Here is a 21,289-nt window from a genome sequence, read left to right on the forward strand (position 1 = left end):
TGACTTGTTTGGGTTTAACTTTGATTAAGGCTACGCTTTCCAATTTACCAGTTTATTATCTCTCTATGTTTAGGATCCCAGTAGGGAGGCTAAGAAATTAGAAAAATTAATGAGAGATTTTCTTTGGAAAGAAGGGGAGGAGTAAAAGGATTACTTAGTTAATTGGGAGACAGTTTGTCGGAGTAAAGAGGTAGGTGGTCTGGGATTTAGGTAATTTGGTCCTAAAAAATGAAGCTTTATTGGGGAAGTGGCTGTGGAGATGGCCTCTGGAAAGAGAAAGTTTGTGGCACAGGGTTGTGTTTAGCATTCATGGATGTTTTGTCTCTATTTGCGATGCTGGGGTATCTCATCGGGCTACCCAAACAACACCATGGAAGGCAATACATGGCGTCCTTCCCAATTTCCTTCAATTTGTAAGGTATGACACTTGCTCTGGAAATTTGGTTCTTTTTTGGGAAGACATTTGGGTGGGTAATCAACCTCTAAAAGACCTATTTCCTTCTCTGTATGCTCTTTCCCTTTATAAAAAGGAGGTTATCTCTATCTTTCTTCCCCCTCTGGTTTTGCCTTTATTCTTGAACTGGGACTTTCGTTTTTGTAAGGGCTTAAGGGAGGAGGAGCTTGCTTGTGTTATTGAACTTCTATCCATTCTAGAGAGTGTTTGTTTGGACCCCTCTTCTGATAAAAGGGTCTATCCCAAAGGGTTCTTTCACTTGTGCATCATTCTTCAAATCCCTTTGCTTGAGTACTTCATTTGAGTCTTTCCTAGTGAAAGAAGTGTGGACAAAGCCTGTGCCTCCCAAAATTGCTTTTTTTGCTAGGAAGTGTACCTTGGTAAGATTAATACTTTGGAGAACTTACAAAAGAAAAAAACTTTTCGTTTATTTATCCCGAAACTGGTGTGTACTATGCAATTCTCATAGTGAGGACTATTACCATTAACTAGTTTCTTGTTCCTTTGATTTAGCTCTTTGGGATTGGATGTTTGTTTTGCTTGGATGTAGGTGAAATCAACCAACATAGGTAAAATTATTATTTTCACCAACTACCTTTGCTTGCCCAACAAAAAGAGGGATTAGTATGCAGTGTTTTAAAAGGTGTGGGAGGCGTACGCCTGGAGGCACTCCCAAAACGCCCAGAGGCGTATGCCAGAGGCGTTGACACCTCTGAGGCATACGCCTCAAGTGCAAGAGGCATACGCCTCATGCACATCTTATATAAAAAGATAGAATAAAAGAAAAAAGAAAAAATAAAAAAAGGAAAGGAAAGGGAAGGGAAAGAAAAAGAAAGAAAAAGAAAGAGAAGAAAAAAAAAGAAAAGGAAAGGAAAGGGAAGAAAAGATAAGGGGAAAGAAAGTGGGTTGCCCCCTGCCCCTTCGGCATAATAAACCGCTTCGACAAGACACCCCCCCCCCCCTTCAACTAATGCTATGCATCTTTATTCCTCTTAATATAAAAGATTTTTATTAAAAATAAAGAAAAAGTGAGATCCCCCTTCCTCTTCATCCTCTTCCCCTTCCTCCTCCTAACCCCGCTCCTGTTAAAGAGGCTTACGCCTCCTTATGTTTGGGAGGCTTACTCCTCTTGTGTTCTGAACTGCGCCTCATGCCTCTAGGTAGTGGAATGCCTTGTGTCACATCTCCACATTTTAAAACATTGGGAGTATGTGGAGATGTTTAAGAGCAACCACCTTATGGACAATTTGGGAAGAAAGAAACACTAGAATTTCCGAAGATAAAGAGAGGTCCTTTACAGAAGTGAAGGAATGTATCTTAACCAGGGCTATCTATTGGCTGAAATCCTTGGCTTCTTTCATTTCCTTTTCATTTTATGACATCTGGAGGAATTGGGCCATAGTTGCACACACTTCAGTTAAAAAAACTAGAGCCACTACAGTTTGGGTAACTCCTCCAAAAGGATTTTTTAAACTGAATTTTGACGGATGTAGTCAGGGTAACCTAGGACCGTCTGGCATTGGAGGAGTATTGAGGAAGGAGAATGACAACATTATATCCTTATTTTCAGGCCCGATAGGGATAGGTGACTCTACAAGAGCTGAGATATTGGTTGCAGTACAAGGAATTCAGATTGCTACTCAACTAGGAGTGGATAACCTAGTAATTGAAGGGGATTCTAAGGAGATTGTGGGCTGGCTGTCAAATCTAGACTTAGTTGTTTGGAGTTATAGGGATCTCATAAAAAAGTTAAATGTTTAACAAGGCACATAACATGTAGATATTAGTGGGTGGGTAGGGAGGCAAATGCCTTGGCTGATTATCTTGCTAAACGGGGGTCTACTAGGGACCATTTATTTTGGGCAGCATTGTAATTTTACTTCTGATCTCTTGTAGTGTTTAGGGGAGGCTGCGTATCATGCGTTTCCAAGGGATTCTTGTAAAATCTTATTTCTCTTGATTAATGAAATCATTTTTAATTATCAAAAAAAAAAAAGTATACATCCTTTCTACCACCAGGTAATAGAAAACCAAGACAGCCAAGACTTATCTAAACTTTGAGAGCATGCTGATTGGACCAATAAGTTGGTAGAAAGACCTAACCCACCCACCAAAGGACAATGGAAGGGTGGTTTGCCTCGGCTAGGAAAGAACCCTATGTAATTGACAAGAGAAGTTAAAAACTTGTCAACTGAAAGTCTGTTGGCTAAGGACCTTTTGGTCGAGAGTTCATGGGCTTGCTAGGGCCTCCTCCGCTAGTATACCCATGCAGTATGTCTGAAATCTTGATGATTATGAAAAGGTTAATAGATGACGGAAAGATCCATTCACATGAGCCACTTAGAACACCCACAGAGCAAGAAAGAAACAGTCCTCATTGGTGCAAGTTTCACTAGGCAGCTGCACATCATGGACTGTTATCACTTGAGCATATATTTGGGAGGTTAGTGCAAGTAGAGGACTTTGTGAATCCTGGAGGTGGCACTATAGACACTGATCCTTTACCCCAACACTTTTCCCTGCGTCAATTCATGTGATTGTGACTGTACAACATGAACAAGCTGGTCTTAATGTGTTGGCTGCTTGATTTGCTCAAAGTGATCATCTGCAGAAGTTCTTGTAGGTTGATAGAGTCGGGGAGAAGGGATTGAAATTGATGTTGAGGACTCTAGCAGATGTAAAAAAAGGAAAAGTTGTTATCTACCCCACTAGGAATGACCCAGGAAGTAAAATTAGCTTGGAAGACATGATGGTGGCAACCTTTATCTCTTCAGACCACTTTATGTCATGGTGAGGCTGAATGCTTATGAAGCGAGAAGAGTTTAGATTGACCTTGGAAATTTAATTAATGTCATCTCTCATCAACACTCTTAGATCCATGGGCATCAATGAAGGCCAAATGACGGGCCTGCCATTGGAGGTATGTGATTTTAATGCTAATCTGTCCATGACTAGGGATCCATTGTGGTTCGTGTCAAGCTCAGTCCTTTCAGAACTTGGGATGATTTTCAGGTGATTATAGGAAAGATGGTGTACCATATCTTGCTTAGGAGGCCATTCCTACACCAATTTGGCTTGGTTCCCTCCACATACCATCAATGCATGAAGGGAATCCATAGGAATAGAAAAATCTGCATTGTTGCAACTTGCACACTGTTTGAATATTCTGAAATGTATATGCATGATGTGATCTACTACATCATCTACCTTCACTTGCTGTGTAGAATGACAGAATAGTTAAACTTGAATTGCCAATACAATCATTCATAAAAGTTAACATGTTTATGAGCACTGACTTTGTAGAAATATTTAACCAGTATAATGTTTACAAACTTTTTCTTAGGATAAGTAGATCTTTTTGTTTTTTGTTTCTTTAATTCTCCCAGATATGGCTTCCATCTATAACAAGTTAACTATGTATTCTGAAGCGTGTTTGCTATGTTAATGTAAGAATTGCACCTTCATATTGCAACAACCACACTATAATGTGGTCCAAGTCCAAACTTTTTAAGGAAAGGTTGAACTTTTTCTTGTACAACATTTATATGCTAAATAATGGGATTTGTGTACAGGACAATTTAAAGTTGATGGATGACATGGCGGTTCTAAGACCAACAATATTTTGCAGTGTTCCTCGACTGTATAACAGAATCTATGCTGGGTAAACCCAACTTTTTTTTTGATTAGTGGCGTAAACCCAACTTACATTTTGCAAGGTCTTTCATTTTTTTTTTCACTGAGTCTGCAATTACAATCTTAATTGCTGCAGTATTATAAATGCTGTGAAGGCATCTGGGGCTCTACGTGAGAGGCTTTTTAATGCTGCATATGATGCCAAGAAGCAAGCAATAATGAGTGGTAAATGGATTAACGAGTAGATTACTTATACAAGAAAGCATAGAAATTCTAGCTGTCTTCTCTGTCCTTGGTTATTAATACTATGTACAATTTAAAGTCTACAGTAGCAACATTCTGTAAAGAAGAAAGGTACATTTAATGATTTTACAAGTGGATAAAATAGGACAATTTTCCCTGCAAGGAGAACAGTTATCGATAACATTTTTTTTGTTGATAAGCAAATGAGATTTTATTAAGAAATTAAACCAAAAAGTGTACAGAGACAATTTGCTAAGGAAAGTGTACAGACAAGCATCTCAAAAGAGCTGTGAGATGCAGCCTCAGGTACAAATCAGCTTTCAGATGAGCCCAAAACATAGATTCCCGAAATACCCCTTTCTTAGCTAAAGAATTTGCTAAACCATTAGCCACCCTCCTTTGCCACTGAATCCTTACAATCATATTAGAGGTTAACCATTTGAACTTCTTCACAGCTTCCCCGTAGGTCCAAATAACAGAGTCTGGATCTATTATCCCCCCAACTACCAGCTTAGAATTATCAATCTGTCCACATATAGCTGTCTTGCAAGCTGCACCCTCTGCAGAATGGCTTGGATTGCCTGTCTTGCCACCTTCATCCCTTAGCACTCCCCCTACACCTGAGGGCCCTGGATTGCCTGTTGCCATCAAAGTTAAGTTTTAGGAACCATTATTTAGGTGGAACCCATGCTGGATTAGGCTTGGCTTTAGCATCTGAAGAGTGTTCCATAGCTCCCCAATTCCACGAAATATCACCAAAGGAGACGGGAGAGAACAACTTTAAGGTCTTAATCCAATGTATAGCCTTAGTTTTGAGACAATCCCACAGAGCCTCCAAGTTTCTTTCTTTATCATTGAAAATTCTAGCATTCCTTTCTTCCCAAATGGTTCAAATCAGCGCAGCTCTTGCACACCTCCACAAAATTCTACCCCTTTGCTTAGACCAGCTGAAGAAAGAAGGGTCGAAAAGGCCATTGACTTGCACAGGTGCTGACAATCTACACCCAAAAATTTCCAATAGCTTTTCCCAAAGACTTTCAACCACTTGGCAAGAGACAAACAAATGATAACAGCCGTCTCCACTAGCTTTACAATGGATACACCAATTAGGGGATAAGCAAATCTTAGGCCTTCTAATTTGTAAGGTGTCCAAGGTATTTAACTTTCCATGGTAGACTTCCCAACAAAGAGCACTAACCTTGGGGGTGAAGAGTTTGAGAACAAGGAGGAGAAGAAAGAGGCACAAGTGAATACACCTTTTGGGTTAGGGGTCCACATTCTAGAACCCGACAAAGAGGGGTCCAAAGTAAAAGCCTAAAGGGCTCAAGAACTTTCAAAAGAAAAGCATCCTGGTCAAAGTTGTTAGAATTGACAGACAAGGGTATTCTAATCCTTTTACATTTATTTTATAAAAGGTGTTTTGTCTATTTTGTTTAAGTAGTGTGTACCATACATAATTAGGGGCATAAGAGTCTTTGTACCTGTGGATTACAAACATATAAATATAGTTCTGGTTGGCTGAGAGAGCTAAGTCAATTCTCTCAAGTTGAGACCATTCCTTTCAATTTTTTCTCTTTCTTCTTTCTTTCTCTCTTTTTCTCTTTCTCTCTTCCTCTCTTTCTTTTCTCTTCTTTCCTGTTTAGTCTTGGACTGAATTCAATGCTACCCGAACTGATAACATGGTATCAGAGCATTGATAGCCAACCCTTCCTCTTCTTTTTTTAACGCCTTCCATCATACGATATTGAAGATATCTCAATGATCGCTTGGTGGATTGGGGAGAGGCCACAAAGGAGTGATTATTTCTCTGTAAAGGAGGTTTTCATGCCTCCAATGGCTGTTGTAGTTGTTGTTTCAATGGAGTTCTAGAAACCCTCTATTTGATGCATTGAAGAGGGACTGTTAGTAATCAGTTCTTGTGTGGCAATTTAATTGAATGTGTTGAGAAGCTTGGACACAGGTGTTTTACTCCTTTCATCATCTTTTGTATTTGGGCGCCCAAGTATGGGATTTCTTGTAATTTTTCTTCAAAGTATAAATAACATTTTTGAGGGTGTGAATAGTAACACACACTCCTCTCTTCGATACATCCTTCTTCTCTTCTTCTCCTTCTCCTCCTTCTCTCCTCTTCTTTTACAAACCCTAGAACAACAACTTGGTATCAGAGCAAGGTAGAGGCTCTTAGGAACCCAACCCTTCTTCCACTGATCCTCTCCTGTGAGATGATTTGCTGACATCAGATTGCCAATGGATGGTGTCAGCAATCTGTTCAGGTGACGGTGGCAGTCAATGAATCTTACATGGTATGATTCACCCTGATTTTTTTGGTATGACTCTCGTGTTGGTTTGAAGTTTCTATGATTTTTTGTTGATTTTTCAAGGATAAAATTGCAGAAATTCCAGATTTGATGTCGAGCCTCATACAACAAGTTTAATGGGGTTTTCTACTGCAAAACCTAGACCATTTGGGTAATTTTACATGTTTGAAGTGAAGGGAAGTGGTCCCGTAATTTTCTAAGCCCTATACAATTTTTGGGAGAATTTCAACTCCTTTTATTTTGTCGCCAACCTAGTTTTTTGGCCTCCTTGTGTCTCTTGATCATGTGGTGATCTATTTTCTTGGGTCTTTTAGTTTGGTTGAGTATTGGAGGTCTTTTTGGTTGATGAGAAAGTGGTTTGATTGAATATGGAAGCATCCAAGGATGTATAGATGGTTTCCAACATGCTCCCAGGAAAAGAAAATATCTCCGGTGGTATGATAACCACTGTTAAACTTGACGGAACTAACTTTCTAGAGTGGTCCCTATCTGCAACGCTACCATCACAGGGAGAGGTAAACAGGGATTCATTATAGGAAAGGAAATGAAGCCAAATACTAAAGATCTGAAATTTACAAAGTGGGAGTAGGATAACTCCTTTGTAATGTCATGGTTGATTTGCTCAATGCAATCTCATATTGCCCGGAACTACATGTTTCTTCCAATTGATAAAGATATTTGGGATCAGTGTTTTAAAAGCGAAAGGCGCACAAAAAGCGACAGGTTCCAAATGCGCCTGAGTCACAAGGCAAGGCGCGCGCCTTTTTAAGAAAAGGCGCACAAAATTAAAAAAAAAACTAAAAAATAGAAAAAATAGAAAGGGGTTGAGCCCTATTTTACTGTTTCCAAACTAATATTTGCTGCTGATAAAAAAAAATATTGTGGAATAGTGGGGGCGGAGGAGGAGCTCGAGACTTCAACTGATACTGTGGAAAGAAGAAAGAAGAAAGAAGAACGTGGGGGCTGAGGGCTCGAGACTTCGACTGATACTGGGAGCCTGAGAAGCCTTGCATAGCAAGTTTTTTCTCTTGAGAGGGTCGTGAATTCTTTCTTTCGTATATACATATATGATTATAATCTATCTATAAAAGTCAATTTAACAACAAATAAAAAAACAAAGGGCAACCAAACATAGGTGCGCGCCTGGACCGTCTGGCACTTGCTCTGAGGTGCACGCCTTAGGCGCAAAGGCGAGCACCTTACTAAAGTGTCGCTGCCTCGACCCAGGTGAGGCGCCTGCTCTCAAAAACACCTCGCCTTGTGCCTCAGGTGACACTATTTGGGATAGGGTTGTTGTTACCTATTCCCAAGTTATCAATACTGCTAGAGTGTTCTAGCTTTGGAGGGAGGCTTGTAGTATACTTCAGGGGGAGAGATCTGTGGCTATGTATTTTTCTTCTCTACATTATATTTGGGAAATTTGGGAAGAAATGGATCACTTGAAAGCTTTGGTAGATGGATCCTGAAGATGGTGATAAATAATGAAAGTACATAGACAAGAATAGTCTTTCATTTCTTGGCTGGCTTAAACCCAGAGTTTGACTTTACTAGGTGTTAGCACCCGATTTTTGCTCAGTTTGTCGCCTAAACCTCTGATTTGCCCCAAATCCCTGATCAAACCCTTACGACCTCTCCGAAGCACCCAAAAACCCAGAAGACCCAAGTACATAGACAAGAATAATGAAAGTACATAGACAAGAATAGTCTTTCATTTCTTGGCTGGCTTAAACCCAGAGTTTGACTTTACTAGGTGTTAGCATCCGATTTTTGCTCGGTTTGCCGTCCGAACCTCCGATTCACCCCAAATCCTTGATCAAACCCTTACGACCTCTTCGAAGCACCCCAAAACCCAGAAGACCCAAGTTTCACCCCGAGAGCCCTCAGATCCACTGTTAAACCTACCTGTTACCTTTATGATGGCCCTAATCAACCCCACTCACACCTCAACCATTAGATCAGACACAACCATCAGACCCGGGATCTCCCAAAGCACCTGCCCATAAAATTTCAACTCAAGATTCCCCTGTTTACCCCCTCATCAAACGAAGATTCCATTTTGACCTCCCTTATTAGCCTAAACACTCAGAACCTAGATTACCCTTATCTTGACACACCCGAACCGATCAGACCACACTTTGCCTCTAGACACACCAAAACACCTTCTCATGAAGTTTCATCCCTAGATTCCCTCATTTGTTCCTTCATTAAACCAAGATTCCATTTCGAAACATTCCATTGACCCAAATTCCTACGATCTTGACCCTCTAAGACTAATCAGACCCCATCATCAGATCGCAGACACCTCTAAATACCCACCTGTAAAATTTCACCCCAAAACACCTCCATTTACCCTTAATCATACCAAGATTTCGTTTCAAGGTTCCAGATTGACCGGATTACATATCTGTCCGATCCTGGCCCAGTTGACTCAATCTGATTGTACCAATCATCTCAAACTACCCAAAAAACCCTACCTAGAGAAATTTCACCCAAACCTGCCTTTATTTTCCCCTTCATCACACAAAGATTCCATTTCAAGCCCTTAGATCGACCAAATTGAACCCTTTCCAGATCTGCCCAATCCGGGCCCGGTCGGACCAATCTGACTTGACCTCTCCAATCAACCCAGAATGTCCAAAAACCCCACCCCATGAAATTTCATTCAAAACTATCCCCGTTTGCCTCTTCATCCAAAAAGATTCCGTTTCGATCAATCTCACTAGCCTTCATGCATCAAAACCCTTCTCAACCATCAAACTCTTCTCAGTTCTTCATCTTTGACCCAAAATCTCAGTCACCCATCCAAAACCCCGGTTTGACCACCCTATGACCCGGTTTAGCCCAACTTACCAAAAATTACCAAAATACCCCTAAGATTCACTAAAATCACAAAAATACCCCTGCCCCCCATATAAATTCAAACCTAAGTTAGCCATTCGCCCTAATACACCATTCATTCTCCCCTCTTCGAACACTCAAACCAATGGCGATCTCCTCTCCCCTCTCGATCATTCTCTCATCTTTGGTCTCCCTCTCTCACTCTTGTCTTCTCCCGATCCTTTGTCACTTCCTCTGTTCGCTCTCTGTGTTACTATCACCGCTGCTGTAACTCAGAGCAGTGGCGATCTGCCTTCTCTTGTCCGTTCCACCTCATTAATCCCTCCGTTTTTTCATTATTCTTCTGTTATTATCACTTACACCAGGCGATTTCAGCACTCCAGCTTCCCTGGTACATCTCGATCCCCTGTTTCCACCTTCCCTGGTACATCACGATAGCGACGGCCCCAACTTCTATTCCTCGATTGAACACAATAGCATTTGAGCCGATATTCCCATTGTCGAACCTCTTGGTCACAAGCCAATAAATCTGAAAAGGCAGAAGAATTTGAAGGAGGAGACGATTCATCTTCTCCTTCGTTCGGACAGAGCAAAACAATAACTGCTGAATCCTTTCCCCGACCTCCCTCTCCTATGCTCTTCTTCTCTCTCTTCTAAATCAATTTACATCTACTAGATCCTATTCGAACCATCTACTGTTTATAGTTTTTTCTTTGGCCGTTGCTGCTGCAAACCTCAGTAGTGACGATACCCCTCTCATCGCGGCAATCGCCACTCCTCATTCTCCCCAGTCATTGTAGAAGCTTCACAGTAGTGAAACGACCTCAGTCATTTGACTTTTGAAAACAGCTCGAGACTAGCTTCACAGTGGCCTTGCTGTAGCACCGATTTCAGGCCGAAATTCCTCTCTTCAGCGATCTCCCAAGTTCAATCCTGGTCACTGTCGTTTTTCGACTAGCTGTCTGAGAGAGACGGAATCTCCCTTTTGTAGTTTTTGGGTTCAGGCCAAAACCCAATCGGGTAATTAAGTCTCTTCTTTATTTCATTTTTTTAATTTTATTTTTCTTGTTTTCCTTTCTCTGTCATCTCGTTTCATTTTCCTGTGTTTCGTGACGACTTGATTGGAATCTGAGAGGTTAACGGAGCTGTTGGTGAGATAGTTGCCGAACTGGCCTTGTCGAATTCTCATATGTTCTATTGATACGATGATGGTCACCGCTTGCTGAATTCTCTATTTTATTTTATTTTTTATTATTTTATTCCTTCTTATATTTGATTATGCTGGAATGGAAAAATAGATGAATTCAGGATTGAATGCCTTAATTTAATTGAATGGGTGGCTGAATTTTGCCTCTTGAAACGAAAGCGGATTATCTGGCATCATTGATATCGGAGATAGAGAAGGTGATTGATTTGAATGCTCCGGTGTACAAGGTTTTACAGTGTTATTCCTGCAGCAGTTAGAATAGGAAATATTGAGTAAATAATGCGCCAAAAAAATGATAAAAATAAAAAGAACTTTTTTTTTCTTCGGTATTAGTATGTTTTGATTAATTAAATAGTTGCACTTTTGTGATCGTATTTGTTTGGGATACCATGTAGGCCCCACCTTTGGACCCGGGAGAGGGGTGCCTAACCCCTTTCCTCTCCCATCCGAGTCTTACCCGGACTGGTTAGCCAGTGCCTCGGGCAATGGAGTCACTAATAAACCAAAAGCGCTTTCCGATGTAAATCTAGAGGTCCCATCACCTCCTCTTCATTTACTTGATCAGTGGCGACTCCATCCTATTATTGAGAAGGCAAAGGAAAGGCTAAGGATGTTATTTGTGATTATCGCAAAAAGCCAAGACATACTAAGGAAAGGTGTTGGAAGGGCAATGCTCACTTGGCTACAATTGGTAATGATGTTCAGTCTTCTGATGCTCCTAACTCCTCTAATGTAATGGATAAACTCTGGAGTATCTTGTTGTAGTTGGAAAAGGGTGGTACATCCTCTTTTTCTGGTTCTGGACCTAGTAATCCATCTAGTTCATATGTTAAAATAGTACTGCACTTGCTTGTTCCACATCTTTCAGCCCATGGATTGTAGACTTTGGGGCCAATGCCCATATGACTGGTATGTCTTCACATTTTACATCATATAAGTGAATCTTAGGGAAGGGTAATGTTTGCTGGAACACAGCAGCCGAAGAGAAGAAGATTTGAGAATGGCAGCTCATCTACTTCAGCCGACCCTACAATCTTATATAGATGTTTACAAAATAATGTTACATGAATGGACTAGAATGCCCCTGATTAGTGATGGGACACCTAGACAAATAAAACATTAAACAAGTTTAGGCCCAATAACTAAGGACTTAAGACACAAATATGACTAACATAAACACTAAATCAGCTGAACCAACACTCCCCCTCAAACTAAGCATGGATGTCAGTCATGTTTAGCTTTCCAAGTAAGTCTAAGAATTTCGTTGAAGCTAGTCCTTTTGTTAGCACATCTGCAATCTGCATCTTGTTGGTTAATCTCAATATGCTTCGTCCTATCATGTTGCACTGGGTTATTAGCAATGTTGATGGCAGCCTTGTTGTCACAGTACAGCCTGAGAGGACACTCGACCTTTATCCCGAGCTCACCAAGATGGGTCCTAAGCCACAGTAGTTCAGCAACACCATGAGCCATAGCTTTATATTCAGCCTTTGCACTTGATCTAGCAACCACATTCTGCTTTTTACTTCGCTATGTAACCAGATTCCCTCCAACAAACGTGCAATACCCAGAAGTAGACTTCTTGTCTCCAACAGAACCGGCCCAATCTGCATCAATATACGCTTCAATTTCAATTTTATTGTGTTTTTTGAACAAAATTCCTTTTCCTGGGCAAGTCTTCAAGTACCTAATAATCCTTTCTGCTGCTCTCATATGAGGAATCTTTGGAGAGTGTATGAACTGGCTGACAACATGTACAACATAAGCAATATCTGGTCGAGTGAGAGACAGATATATCAATTTCCCTACCAGTTTTTGGTATCTCTCTTTATCAAGGTAGTCCTCTCCTACTGATTCCTATAGACCATGGTTTTGTTCTATTGGAGTATTTGCTGGTCTACACCCCATTATACCTGTCTCCTCTAGAAGATCAAGGACATACTTCCGTTGACATATATAGATGCCCTCTTGTGACCTAGCAACTTCAATTCCAAGGAAGTATCTCAGATGGCCCAAGTCTTTGATCTCAAACTCAAAAGCCAAGAACTCCTTTAATCTTTTTATCTCTTTTAGATCATCCCCAGTAATCACCATATTGTCCACATAGACGATGAGTGCCATAAGTTTGCTATTCTGTTTCCTTATGAACAAGGTATGATCTGCACCACTTTGAGTGTATCCCACTCTCTTCATGGCCCCACAAAGCTTCTCAAAACAAGCCTGAGGAGACTGCTTAAGACCATATAATGCTTTCCTCAGTTTACACACTTTCCCATCAAAACAATAACCTGGTGGAGGATCCATGAAGGTCTTCACGTAGATCGCCATTTAGGAAAGCGTTCTTCACATCAAACTGATGTAGCTCCCATGAGAAGTTTGCAGCTAATGACAACAAAACCCGGATTTTGTTGAGCTTCGCAACTGGAGCAAAGGTCTCTTTGTAGTCAATCCCTTCCTTTTGAGTAAACCCCTTTGCCACAAGTTCGGCCTTGTATCTTTCAATGGACCCGCCCTCTCTATGCTTTATAGTGAACATCCACTTGCATCCCACAATGCTCTTCCCTTTTGGTAGATCCACTAATTCCCAAGTCCTTGCTTTCATTAAGGCTTTCATTTCTTCATTCATAGCCTCTCTCCATCTTGGTTCAGACACTGCCTCTGAGTACCTAGTAGGGACATGCACGGAGGAGAGAGCAGACACAAAGGAATAATAACGAGGAGATAAACGTGAGTAAGAAACAAATTCAGCAATGGGGTATCGGATAGTGCAAGAACGGGTAGACTTACAAAGAGCAATAGGGAGATCCAAATCAGAAGTATGAGTGATAAGATTACCTGGAGTTGCTGAGACAGATTGATCCGAGTCTGATTGGTTGCTGCCATGAGTTAGAAGGTCTTTTTTTCTTCTGTTGTAGGTGATTCTTATATCTTTTTGTTGCCTACTGGTGTCCTCAGTTACATCTGAAGCATCAAGAGTGGTAATAGGTGCAATGGGAGCCTCACTAGGTTCACCCGGGATGCTACAACTAGGAGGATCAAGAGGAGAAGATGGAAGGCCCGAGGCAGAAAGAGGCACAAAAAAGGAGGGGGAAGAAGAATCCTCTTCCATCCCACTAGTCTCCCCCTGAAGAGGATTCTGGGAAGAATGAAAATAGGATTGAGAGTCAAAAAATACCACATCTTTTGTGACGTATTCCTTCTTGGTGATGAGATCATAACACTTGTAACCCTTCTGTGTAGGAGAGTACCCTAGAAAGATTCCTTTCGTAGCCCTAGGATCCAACTTGGTCTTCTTTGGTTCCTTTACATGTATAAAACATACACAACCAAAGACTCTAGGGGGAAGAGGAAAGTCTGGAAGATTAGGACAAAGGACAGAGAAAGGAGTTTTCATACCCAACACCTTGGATGGCAGCCAATTTATCAGATATGATGCGGTAAGGACTGCTTGAGACCACTAGTGCTTGGGAACCTTGTGCTGAAATAGTAAAGCTCGAGCGGTCTCCAATAAGTGTCTATTTTTGCGCTCAACAACCCCATTCTGTTGAGGGGTAGTAGCATAAGATGACTGATGTAGCATGCCAGCATCCTCCATGAACAGGTTCAAGGATCTTTCAAAATATTCAGCAGCAATGTCTGAACGGAATTGCTTAATCTTCTTGTCAAATTGAGTTTCAATCATTTTACAGAATGCCATGGTTATCCGTGGCACTTCATCACGTCCTTTTAACAAGAAGATCCATGTGCATCGTGAGTAGTGATCAATAAAACTGATAAAGTAACGAAAGACATATATAGAAACAAGAGGTGAAGGACCCCAAACATCGGAATGGACCAAATCAAAAGGAGCTTGAATTTCATTACTAGAAATTGGATAAAGAGTTCTACATTGTTTTGACATCTACATTGTTTTGACAACTGACACATTTCACAAACTAAACTTTGACTTGAAATACCCTTGAATAATTCATGAAACAACCCTTGCAATGATGAAAAAGGTAAATGACCTAGCGTAGCATGCCACAAGTGTAACCTAGCTATTGACTCTTCATTATTCTGACTACTGGCAGCAGATGTTTGTAAGGCTGAACTGATGTCTGCATCAAAATAGTAGAGACCACACTCATGACCGCTCCCAATCGTGCTCTTCGTCAATCTGTCCTGAAAGACACAATGAGTAGGAAAGAAAGTTATGCTACAGTTTAAATTCTTGGTAAGTTTTGAAACAGATAAGAGATTGGAAGTAAGATTGGGAACATGTAGAACAAATTTAAGAGAGAGGTCCTTGCTTAGGTCAACCCCCCCTCCTAGAGATGGTGGAGAGAGAATCGTCAGCAACTCTCATCTTATCTTGGCCAGACATCAATTGATAAGAAGAAAATAAAGAGGACGTGTGTCATGTGGTCAGTTGCATCGGAATCAATAATCCAAGAAGTAGAGTGAATAGAACTAGTTGCACTATAAGCAGAGACAATACCTGATCTGGCAAGGGAGGTGGAAGCAAGGGAATTAGTCCTTAGATGGGTTAAGGCCCAGCTAAGGACCTCTACCTCATCAGCAGTGAAACCCAAGGACCCGGATGTGGAGGAATTAGTAGTCTGACCCATGGGAGAAGATTCGACTGTAGATGTGTTCTTCGAGCTATCACCACTATGACTAGTAACAAGGTTCCCACTTGCTGTTTGATTCTTCTGGTGCTTCTTGTCTTTCCTTAACGCAGCTGGTTTCAGATGAGGATAAAGAACCCAACAAGTCTCTTTTACATGCCTTTCACCTCCACAATGAGTGCACTTAAGATGCCTCTTGTCTGAATGCTTATTCCCCTTTTGGTTTGAAGAAATCAGGGCTGAATGTTCAACAGGCTGTTCAACTGGTTGTATTTGAGTGTCAACTTGCATCTCTTTTCTCCTAACCTCTTCATTCCTTACTAGATAATAGACATGATGTAAATCTGGCATTTCATCCCTTCCCAAAATTTGAGACCTTATGCTCTCATATATTGGGTTTAAACCAGCCAAGAACTTAAAGGCTCTACCCTCTTCAGTTAGTTTATCATGCCTCTCATTGTCTTTTGCATTCTCCCAATCAAGAATAAGATGGTGATCAAGTTCTTCTCGTAGTCCTTCTAGGGTTGCAAAATACGTTGCAATTGTCATATCTCCTTGTCTCAATGCAGCAATGTCTTGGTTTAGCATATAAATTCTGGCATTGTTCTTTCTCTGTTCATAAGTTTTAGAAACTTTCTCCCAAATGTTAGCAGCAGTGGGAAAGTGTTGAATAGTCCCGGTCACTCTTGGAGTCATTGGAGCAAGCGACCAGGACATAATAGTAGCATTTTCCTTACGCTATACTGCGTACTCCACACTACCCACTTCAGGTTCCTTCTTCTGTCCATCTAAATAACCCGTGAGTTCCCGGTAAGTAATGAAGAGCATGGCTGAAACAAACCATTCTCTGAAGTTGTATTCATCCAACAATACACTGGTGATCTGCAAGCTGTGCGGATTTGGATTTTCCAAATTAGGAGACCTCCCACCAGTTCTATTATCCCTAGAAGACACTTCTCCCGATATTGAAGACATCTCCTTCCTCTTACAGTGATCACAATTGAAAACTCAGTACAAAGAACACTATTTCAGACTTACCGAATCTGTTACAAGCCTGAGAACCCCTCGTAACAGGTCTGAAACCAAGAACAATCCACCTCTGTACTGTGTTGAACACTTCTGGACTAAGAAGAAGAAGAAGAAGAAGAAGAAGAAGAGAAGATTTGAGAATGGCGGCTCATCTACTTCAGCCGGCCCTACAATCTTATATAGATGTTTACAAAATAATGTTAGAATGCCCCTGATTAGTGATGGGACACCTAGAAAAATAAAACATTAAACAAGTTTAGGCCCAATAACTAAGGACTTAAGACACAAATATGACTAACATAAACACTAAATCAGCCGAGCCAACATGTAAGATTACTGTTGCTGATGGATCTTGGACCCTATCTCGGGTCAGGGTGAAGTCAAACTCACCCATAACCTTTCTCTTGGATTTGTTTTTCTTGTACCTCAATTACATAAAAATTTGTTGTTTGTTAGTTCCCTTACAAAGTCTCATAATTGCTTTGTGACCTTTTTTTCTACCCATTGTATTTTCCAGGGCTTGAGCATGGGGAAGATGATTGGAAGTGGGTGGAGTCTACCTCTTTGATGGACCTTTAGAGCATGGATTATCGAGTCAGACTGAGTTTTGTTCTAATGAGAAAATGAGTCTTTTGAAATAATGGCACTGTTGTCTTGCTCATGTCTTTTAATTCTATAAAACTTTTGTTTCCAAACTTGTTTAACTCAGTGTCAAAATTGAACCCTAAATATGAAATTTCTCATTTGTCCAAACAATGTAGAACCACATATTTGCAATTAGTAAAAGAAGTAATATTGCTTTCCATTGGTTCATACTGATGTTTGGGGCCCATTGCTATCACTTGCATGGGTGGTTATAAATACTTCATTCTCTTCATTGATGACTATAGTCAGTATGTGTAGCTCTACTTGATGAAGAGTCGGGATGAGGTTCCTATGATTGTTAAAATTTTCATGAATATGGTAGAGACACAGTTTGAGAAAAGAGTTAAAAATAATATCTGACAATGCCAACGAACACTTTGAAAACCATTTGCATGGGTTCCTTGAAGATTAGTGAATTATTCACCAAAGTTATGGCAGTCTCCACAACAAAATGGGGTTGCTGAAAGGAAGAACAATAATGTGGTTGAAGTTTCTTGAGCTTTACTGTTTCAAACTCATGTTCTCACTTGGTTTTGGAATGGTGCTGTTGAGACAACTGTGTATCTCATTAATAGGCTTCAATCAAGGGTGCTTAACCGTCGGTCTCCTCATCAGCATCTCTTCCCTAATGAGCCCTTCTTTAATCTACTCCTCGGGATCTTTGGTTGTGTTTGTTTTGTTCATAATATGAGTTTTGCCCAATATAAGTTTGATCCTAAATCAATTAAATGTGTTTTCCGGAGAGGCTATAAATGTTTTGATCCTCTCTTTGGCAGGAGATATGTTTCTAAGGGTGTTACCTTTTTGGAGTCCTCTTTTTTCCAGTCATCCTGTCATTCTCTTCAAGGGGAGAATGCAAGTGAAGATTTGACTCTCTTTTGTCTTTTTGTTCCTGTCCATGTTCCTCCTTCGCCTCCCTTTCTTCTTTGTAACAATGGTATTCCTTCCCCTTCTCGTCCTCCTCCACCTCTTGTGTATTGGCCTCAGTCTTGGCAGTAGTTTTTCATCAAGCGAATTAAGAGGGTGGCTTCTGAAGTGAATGCCCATCACAATCAGTTCTCCTAGACTTAGGTACTCTTGAACCTCCTAATAATTGTGTTACTGATTTTGACTTTGATCTTCCTATTACTAACTATGTGTCTTATGATGCTCTTTCACCCTCCTATTGTGCCAATATTTCTACTATTTCTTCTGTTTTCATCTCTCACAGTGTTATAAAGGCAATGTAGTCCACTCATTGGAAGGAAGCTATGAACCAAGAGATGGAGACCCTAATAAAGAACCACACTTTGGAGATTGTTCCTTATTTGTCCCCAATCTCACTAGGAACCTTATTTCAATAGGTCAGCTTGTTGATGGTCTCATTCTTACTTTTTCTTCTAATGGTTGCTTGATTCGGGACTGGTACAATTGGGAAGGTGAAAGGGAAGGGGTGTATGCTAGGCCGCTTGTTTGCATTAGAGTTTGAGAAGTCTCTTACAATCGATTCATTAGCTTACTTTAGTTCTTCCTTATCTAGTTCTTTTTTGGGTCAAAAAAACAATTTTTGGAACTTTTGGCGTAAACATTTAGGTCATCCTCATTTTGAAAAACTAAAGCTTTTGTTTGGCTATGGTTTTATTAGAAATAAAATTCTTTCTTTGCAAACATTTGATACTTAATGTGTTTCTGTTGCTTGAGTTGGAGCTGTACTTTGCCTTTTTCTCACAAATATGAGTGTGTTACTTCTTTGTTTGAAATTATACATACTAATGTTTGGACTTCATCTATTACTTCTGGTATAGGATACAAGTATTTTGTACTATTCATTGATGATTTCACTAGGTACACATGGATTTATTTTCTTTGGCACAAATCAGAAGTTTTCCCAACATTTTGTCTATTTCACACCATGGTATGAGTTCGATTTGAGTCTTGTGTACGCATCCTTCGCTTACTATTCATTGATGATTTCACTAGGTACACATTGATTTATTTTCTTTGGCACAAATCAGAAGTCTTCCCAACATTTTGTCTATTTCACACCATGGTATGAGTTCGATTTCAGTCTTGTGTACGCATCCTTCGCTTAGATTCAAGGGGATAATACATCGGTTGAGATTTTCTATCTTAAAGACTAATGGGATACAAGTTCAACGAAGTTGTCCAGATACTCCTCAACGGAATGGTGTGGCTGAGCACAAGAATGGATATGTTCTCAGTGTTGTGAGGACCTTGTTACAAGAGTCACACCTTCTTCCTTTTGTGTGGAGTTAGCTAGTACGGTTGCATTCTTGATCAACTACATTCCTTATTTTATCCTTGCTAATGTTCTCCTTTTTAGAAACTGTTTGGCCGTCCACCGGACTTGTCTACTCATCATGTATTTGGTTGTTCTATTTCTTCTTCTCAAAGAACCATTCAACCTAAAAGCTTAAGCTGTTAGGTGAGGTCCTTAAATAGATTGATATTCTCTAACACGGCCCCTCACACGAGGGCCCATTGGGCTTGAAGCGTGAACAATCACTGGCACACCCATACCTTGTGCTGAAACTTATTTAATTATAATGGGGGTAACAAGGATCGAACACTAGACCACTTGATCAAAATAGCTCTGATACCATCTCAAAGAACCATTCAACCTAAAAGCTTAAGCTGTTAGGTGAGGTCCTTAAGTAGGTTGGTATTCTCTAACACTTCCTTTAGGACTTGTTGAGAATCTTCTTGTAATAATTTGCATCAACTAGTCAGTGAAGACATCAGCTTGGTGACACTTTAACTACATTGGTTGGTTAAGATCTATTGAGAAATAACTGTTTGCAAAGCTTTCAATACATTAAAAGATCATTTTCCATGATAGATGTGCAAATAAGGATATTTATTGTGACCTTGGAAATGCACTTTTATTAACCACCAACCCCTCTCAAAGCAGATACAAAGGAGGAAAGTGACTCCTTTGGCAGTGCATACAAAAAATTCACTACTGCTTGCCAGACATGTTGCTATTGCTTACTGATGCAATGTTCTCAGACTCAGACTAGACCAGACACTTCCGTCAGAGCTGGGAACTTTCAGCCAAAATGGATTTTTGGTTGCCCAATTTCTAGAAATGTTAGTTTGGTCAAGATTACCCCAATTACATGCACTAAAAGTTGCTATGCCTTCTTATTTTGGTTATATTAAGTTTATTCTTATGTAATTGAATGAAACGGAATGATGAAACAGGCTTTATCTAGCCATCGACCCATGCAGTTGGGATAAGGCTTGGATGATGATGGTGAAGTTTATTCTGATGTAAAATAGCTTTTAAAGAAATCTGAAATCATTTTCTTTTTTAGTTATTTTAATACCTCACATTTTTATTTGATTGAGTTATAAATGCTTGAACCATTCAACTAGTGGCCTAGTCACAAAAATTGTTCCATCTCCGGTCTGAGTCTGACAATATTGATGTATTTTTGAAGTTAGCATAGTATGTGTTTCCATATACATGTTTGTGTTTATCATCTTAGATTTGTGTATGATTCTTCCAGGTAAAAATCCATCACCCGTGTGGGACAAATTGGTATTCAATAAAATAAAGGCAAAATTAGGAGGACGGGTCTGGTTTATGGGTTCAGGTGCCTCACCTCTGTCTCCTGATGTCATGGATTTCTTGAGGGTGTAAGTTGATAGCTTTATGTGGATGGTGCATGTTTGCTAAAGCTGTTTTGCTTCTTTTTAGAAGTGATTGACAACTTTTTTTTTCAGTATAAAATGATTGGCTTCTTGTTGCATAACAAAATTGCATGCATTACTCTAAAAAGGCATCTGTTTTGCTCCTTTTCATTTTAACGAATTTCTTCTTACTATCAAGAAAAAATGCATGCATTACTTAACAGATGCTTTGGCTGCCAAGTAATAGAAGGGTATGGAATGACTGAAGCTTCATGTATTATAAGCTCAATGAGTGAGGATGACAACTTGTCAGGTCACGTTGGCTCTCCTAATCCTGCTTGTGGTAAGTTTTATTTTCTTTTGACATTCAAAGGAAATTTATTCTGTAAACTTTATGATGCACTTGATATATGGTTTTGCATGTCCTCTGTTGCTTATAAGGAGCAATGCTAATTGGTTGACCAAGACTTTCCATGTAGATTTAGCTTATAGCAATTGTTGATAGAAGGTTTAGAATGCCTTTTATTTTATTAAGTTCTGTAGAGAACACTGATGTGGGCCCCACAGCTATGGTCCCACTGTGTTCGTAGGGCAGAAGGTGTTCTAGTCTGCCTAGGGTTAGTTATTGGTCATTTAGTTGTTTCAGTTGTTTTTTATTTCAGTCTTATTTTTGCTCTAT

At 40.1% G+C, this 21,289-nt stretch overlaps 1 protein-coding gene across 3 annotated transcripts in view; it reads left to right on the forward strand.

Moving 5' to 3' along the window:
* The window catches only part of LOC104612087 (long chain acyl-CoA synthetase 7, peroxisomal), a 117,060-nt gene that overhangs the window by 31,232 nt on the left and 64,539 nt on the right, over positions 1–21,289 (forward strand). For all 3 annotated transcript variants that reach the window (XR_016085130.1, XM_010279405.3, XM_088902393.1), the window contains exons 13-16: positions 4,027–4,115; positions 4,224–4,312; positions 20,487–20,616; positions 20,835–20,953. Coding sequence is in view for 2 of the 3 variants with exons in the window: in XM_010279405.3 (XP_010277707.2) it covers positions 4,027–4,115; positions 4,224–4,312; positions 20,487–20,616; positions 20,835–20,953 (427 nt within the window). In the remaining variant the exon portion in view is untranslated. The remainder of the gene's footprint in view (positions 1–4,026; positions 4,116–4,223; positions 4,313–20,486; positions 20,617–20,834; positions 20,954–21,289) is intronic.

This window comes from Nelumbo nucifera, chromosome 4 (genome assembly GCF_055504915.1).
Source record: "Nelumbo nucifera cultivar China Antique chromosome 4, China Antique-T2T, whole genome shotgun sequence".
NCBI lineage: Eukaryota > Viridiplantae > Streptophyta > Magnoliopsida > Proteales > Nelumbonaceae > Nelumbo > Nelumbo nucifera.